Source organism: Lasioglossum baleicum, chromosome 18 (genome assembly GCF_051020765.1).
Source record: "Lasioglossum baleicum chromosome 18, iyLasBale1, whole genome shotgun sequence".
Lineage (NCBI taxonomy): Eukaryota > Metazoa > Arthropoda > Insecta > Hymenoptera > Halictidae > Lasioglossum > Lasioglossum baleicum.
The window spans coordinates 9622712-9628957 of record NC_134946.1 but is presented as its reverse complement, the minus strand read 5'-3'; the positions used below and the strand labels follow the sequence as shown (position 1 = coordinate 9628957).

The 6246-nt window shown below is 55.1% G+C and overlaps 2 protein-coding genes across 2 annotated transcripts; both read left to right on the top strand.

Moving 5' to 3' along the window:
• The first annotated feature begins 1331 nt into the window (after window positions 1-1331).
• Window positions 1332-4243, top strand: LOC143217848 (uncharacterized). The gene is made up of 2 exons (XM_076442494.1): window positions 1332-3252; window positions 3339-4243. Exons 1-2 carry the CDS (start codon window positions 1332-1334, stop codon window positions 4241-4243), a joined length of 2826 nt encoding a protein of 941 aa, XP_076298609.1.
• Window positions 4244-4447: 204 nt separating this feature from the next.
• Window positions 4448-5872, top strand: LOC143217847 (uncharacterized). Its single transcript, XM_076442493.1, has one exon. It carries the CDS (start codon window positions 4448-4450, stop codon window positions 5870-5872), a length of 1425 nt encoding a protein of 474 aa, XP_076298608.1.
• Window positions 5873-6246: the final 374 nt, after the last annotated feature.

Genomic DNA, 6246 nt, shown 5'->3' with positions numbered 1-6246 from the left:
GCGGCCGACGGATGCGATCTGTTTGCTTGTTTGCTGGTTTGTGCCCTGTAACGTAGCCGTGCAACTTGACATCAATCGGTGGGCTTATGGTTTTATGATTCACAGAGTCTCCTCGATTACGCGTTGCTGTAGCGGAGTCGCCAGATTAAGACTTGTGTCCCCACTCTACCTTCCCCGCTGCGCCGCGACCCGGTCATGTGACGCGTTTTGTCCTTAGATCAGCGTTCGGATTTACTTACTCGCGACGTCCGAGTTTCGAAGGCTACGCCCCCTCCTAGGCGCCACAAATAGCGAGCATGGGATGCGCCTGAGGAGCTGCGAACTAGGACCGCCACAGGGAGCGAGAGGCGCGGCCGGGTCTACAGGGCGTGGCCTTCGAAACTTGGCTGGGTCAAGGAGTGGTGGCTTTCGAATCCCCTCCGGGTCGAGGAGGTGTAGCCTTCGAAACCCGTCCAGGTCGAGGGGCGTGGCCTGCGAAACTAGACCGGGTCGAGGGGGCGTGGCCGCCGAAACTAGGCCGTCGCGAGTAAGTAAATCCGAGCGCTGGCTTACAACATTCAAACGCGTCAGTGACGGTTAACGTTAGTTCGCACTCTGTGTTATCGTCGCGGTCGTGTGTCGCGTGACCTCGTGTTCGTTGCCAACCGTCGCATTTGAGCGTGAGTACGTGCAAAATGTCAACGGCCACAACCCTGCTCGCCATGCAATTTGAATTGCATCGGAATATCAGTCGCATTATCACCAACACCAAAAAAAAAGGGATGGCCAGCCTCACGGAAGAGTTTATACAAACCAGGTTGGATGCGCTCTTGCGGAATTGGGATGAATTCCGGGCTAACCATCGACAACTCCACGAGTTATGTACAGTCGAAATTCTGACGCATGAATACTACGCTCGCGACCTGCATTACGAGTGTGAGGAATTGGTTATTGAAACCCAAGCAACACTCTGCCGTTTTCTCAAAGAGATTTCGCCTCAGGTCTCCGCCCCGAACAATGAAACCAGCGCACGCGGTACCGAGAGGCACGCGCCGGCAATTTCATCAGCAAAGCTGCGCCGAATTGACGTTCCGACATTCTCCGGGGACTTCAAAGAGTGGCCGCCATTCAAGGCGTTATTTACTTCGCTAGTTTTAAACAATGCGAGTCTCGATGATACCGAAAGATTTCATTATCTGCTCCAGAGCCTCCAGGGTGACGCTCTCGACCTCGTTCGTAATCTACCGGTCGACGGAGAACATTTTAACGGTGCGTGGCAACTCGTCGACGGGCAATTTAATAACACACGCGTCCTTGTTGACAATCTCCTCGAGACATTGTTTTCGTTACCCATGGCTAAGTCCGAATCAGCCGCGGAGTTAAAAAAAATTCGCGGCACCGTGAAACAAGTACTGAACGCGCTCACGGTGCTCAAATGTCAAGTTCATCATTGGGGGCCGTTTATAATATTCTGGGTAACTCGACGCCTGGACGCAGAGTCACTCAAAGCGTGGGAGCTTCTAATAGCCAAACAAAAGGAGTATCCAGAGTTCTCTGTCCTGGACGATTTTCTACATAAGCGCATACTCGCACTGACGTCGTACGAAAAAGCAAAAGCGGCCGCGACGACACCGAAACCGCAATCGTTCAGCGCGCTATTACACGCCACCGTCAGCTCTCGAGCCCAGTGCACGTTATGCTCTGCGGATTATTATATCGGAATCTGTGCTCAATATCTTGCAATGACGCCTGAGCAACGGATGCAGTACATCACGCAAAATCGGCGCTGTTTCAACTGCTTGGGCTTCCACTCCCGAAATGTCTGCCGCAATCGGGGTAAATGCATGAAATGCGCTTCTCGTCACCACACGTCGTTGCACGACCCCCCCGCGTCCTCGTCGTCTGTGGACTTGACCCCGACAACCGCACCCCCGGTGGAGTCTTCATCTGCCGCTGCCCTCCACGTCGTCCCAGTCGCGTCTTCGGTATCGCTTCGATGTCCGATCATCCTAGCCACCCCCCTCGTTAAGGTGCTGTCCAACGACGGGAGCAGCATCACGGCTCGCGTCTTGCTGGACCAAGGCTCCGAAGTCTCATTCGTCAGGGAATCCATATGCCAGCAGCTGCATCTTCCTCGGCAACATGCGTGCTTACCGATCTACGGCATCGGAGCGGGTCATAATGTGACGACACGGGGCGTTTCTACTTTCGTCATCTCCTCGATGACAGAGCCGTTCACCTGTAAAATCAACGCGTTCATTTTACCCACTCTCAAGCATTACACGCCTACCGTGGCCACTCTTCATGCAATTTGGTCGCACATACAAGGACTCACGTTGGCTGACCCATCCTACTTGGAGTCGCAGCCGATCGACATCGTCATCGGCGTCGATGTCTACAGCTGCATCATACGACCCGACATTCGGCGAGGAGCCGACAAGACGCCTGTCGCCCAGCTCACGAAGCTAGGCTGGGTCATCTCCGGTCCAGCCGCATCCGGATGTTCCCACTCTGCATCAGTCGGAGTTTCCAGCTTTCAGTGTGGCGTCGACCGGGAACTCTATGAGCTAGTCCAAAGATTCTGGGTCCAGGAGGAACCAAACACTCAGCACGACACGATGTTGACCGAGTCCGAGCGTAACTGTGAGGAACACTTTTCTCTTACTCATTCACGTGATCAAACCGGGCGGTACGTCGTTCGATTACCATTCGTGAAAAACCCTCGCGAACTCGGGGACTCTAGAACGGCAGCGCTGCGTATATTGTTGCGAAACGAAAAAGCACTCGCGTCGCGTCCTCAAGTCCGGGAGAAATATATTGAATTCCTCGAGGAATACGAAAGTCTCGGCGACATGCGCGTCACAACCGATCGCGAGAACGAAGCAAACACCGTGTCCTATGTATTACCGCATCACGGCGTCTTCCGCGAAGCAGGCGAGTCATCGAAGATCCGCGTCGTATTCAACGGGTCACATCGCACGACGTCCGGAACGTTGCTCAACGAATGCTTACACACTGGTCCAAAGTTACAAGTGGACTTATCTGACGTCATCTTACGGTGGCGCAGATTTCGGTTCGCGTTCTCCGCCGATGTGGAGAAAATGTACCGGCAAATTCGCGTACATGAAGATGATCAACGCTTCCAACGAATCCTGTGGCGCCGCGAGTCGTCGGTACCGGTTCAGGAATACGCGCTCACTACCGTCACTTACGGCCTTGCCTGCACCCCGTTTCTCGCGTTAAGATGCATGCGTCAATTGGTCAGCGACGAGGGCAACGTTTTCCGCGCGCGAGGGACATTTTATTACGCGAGACATACGTCGATGACGTACTATCGGGAGCAAACGATCTGCGAACAGCTCACGAGAAAATCCGTCAGTTGCAAAGTATCGTGAGAGCCGGAGGATTTACGCTGAAAAAATGGGTAGCAAACTGTAGTGAGTTAATCCCCGCGGACCAACGAAGTCCCGAATCGACGAACGAGCGTACGCTGACCATTGATACACCGCGTCGCGCGCTCGGCCTCGCGTGGAAAACCGAATCCGACGCGTTCGTGTTTTCCTTCTGGGCACCAGCGCACGTCCACAGGTCGAAGCGAGAAGTACTGTCGACAATTTCGCAGCTCTTCGACCCATTAGGATGGCTCGCGCCCGTCACCGTACAGGGAAAGCTGCTTATGCAGGAATTATGGATGCAGAAAACGAGTTGGGACGATGAGCTTCCGCCTGAGTTCACGCAAAGATGGGAGCGATTCTGCACGGACTTGGCGGAGATTCGGGAGCTCACGTTAGATAGATGGGTCGGACAACTAGACCCCGATCGCGAAGTCGAAATCCACGGATTCTCCGACGCATCCACGCGCGCGATGGGCATCGTAATATACATCCGCGTCAGAGACGATGACGAGTCGTTCCGCGTAACCTTGCTCTCCGCGAAGTCCCGAGTCGCTCCCATCAAACCGATGACCGTCCCGCGGCTGGAATTGTCGGCCGCACTTCTCCTCGCGAAACAAGTAGCCCACACCCGCACCGCATTAGGACTTGAGCGCATACCCGCGCATTTGTGGACAGATTCGGCCGTAGCGCTCGCGTGGATTCGCAGCCCTCCCTCCAAATGGAAGGATTTCGTACGAAACCGCATCGCTGAGATTCATCAGCTCACACCGCACGCCTATTGGCACCACGTTCCAGGGACTTGCAACCCTGCGGATTTAGCTTCCCTCGGTGTTTCTCCGCGAACACTACTCGATTCCATTTGGTGGTGAGGGCCGGCCTGGCTGCGAGAGGGCTCTCCAGCTTGGCCCACGGAAACACTCTATCCCGACTCCCGCATCGACGCCGGGAAACGGCCTGAAAAAACGCCCATGGCACACGCCGCCACCATACCTTCGTGGGACTTAATCAATCGGTTCTCGTCTCTCACGCGCTTGCTACGAATAACCGCACTATGTTTCAGAGCTGTGCGCCGCATGAGACAAAAAAGAGCAGATCGCGGTCCTGCAGATTCCTTAACAGTCTCGGAACTAGAGGAGGCTCGTAAGTTCTGGATTCGCCAGAAGCAGACGAATCATTTCATGCCAGAGATTCAGGCGATCACTCTCGGAGTCGCATTACCGAAATCCAGCTCGCTTGTACACGTAATGCCCTTTACTGACGCGACCGGCATCTTGCGCGTGGGAGGACGCCTTCAGCACTCTCTTCTCGACGCAGATCAAAAGCACCCGATGATCTCACCGCGATCTTCAGCGTTTACCTCTCTCGTCATCGCCCAAGCGCATTTAAGGAACCTGCACGCCGGACCACAGCTCACACTCGCGACCTTACGACAATCTTACTGGATTGTCGGCGGACGACAACCGATCCGCGCATTTATAAGCAAATGTGTAACGTGCGCACGTCATAGAGCTCGGCAGTGTGCGCAAATTATGGGACAACTTCCGTCGCGCCGCATCACACCAGCACGTGCGTTCTTACATTCCGGGGTAGACTACGCGGGACCCTTCCTCTGGCGAACCAACCGAAGCCGCGGAGGCAAGGTCCTCAAAGGATACCTCGCGGTATTCGTATGTATGGCTACCGGCGCGGTACACCTCGAATTCGTATCCGACTACACGGCAGACGCGTTTATCGCGGCTTATAAGCGGTTCACGGGACGTCGAGGCATTTGCAGCACATTGTCGAGCGATTGTGGCACGAACTTCGTCGGGGCGGACATCGAATTGCGTCGTATGTTTACACGCGCTTCGCAAGAATCGCAAGCGATCGCATACAGTCTCGCCAACCTCGGAACTCAGTGGCGATTCAATCCTCCTTCCGCCCCCCACTTCGGTGGTAAGTGGGAAGCCGCAGTCAAATCGACCAAATTTCATATGCGTCGCGTCATCGGCGAATCCCCACTGACGTTCGAGGAGTATGCGACACTGTTGGCGCAGATTGAAGCCTCGTTAAACTCGCGGCCGATCTGTCCACTCACTGACGATGCGTCGGATCTCGCTACGCTCACTCCGGGTCACTTCCTCGTAGGCGACGCGCTCAACGTAATTCCTGAACCGGACCTCGCAGACACTCCACGCACACGGTTGTCCCGATGGCAACTATTGCGGCAGATCCTGGATCACTTTTGGTCGCGCTGGTCGCGAGAGTACATTCAGCAATTTCACTCGGCATCCAAGTGGCGAACGACGTCTCCACCGTTCCGCGTAGGAGACCTTGTCCTCGTGCGAGACGAGCGGACACCACCGGCCAAATGGCCTCTCGCGCGTGTGATCGAACTCCACCCCGGAAAGGACGACATTACACGTGTGTGCACTGTGCGAACCGCGACGACAATACAAAAACGGCCAATAGTCAAGCTGTGTAGACTGCCGGTCGAAACTACACCCCCGGCGCCATAAAATAATAAAACCGCCTAGCCTCATTGCCGAAACTGCGTCTCGGCAAGGGGGGGAGTAATGTTTCGGCAAACCGTCACTCGATCTATCCGCTTGCCGGGATCGGGACTCGCGATTGACGTCACGACGTCTAGGCTCCCCCCACTTGTGCTAGCCCAAGGCACCAACGACCACAGCTGATTTCGCACCGGTTCGTAGCACCGAGAATCAGCTGAGTCTGTTGACACCTCGCGATAAACACACATCGGACTTGCTTACTCTGTCGTCGCTACCGCGCCTTTGCTAACCACGCCGCATTTCTCACTATAGTGGTTCAAAGCCCTGTTCGCGTTACGTGCATCCAATATACAGGGTGTCTCAAAATTAGGTCCGGAGCC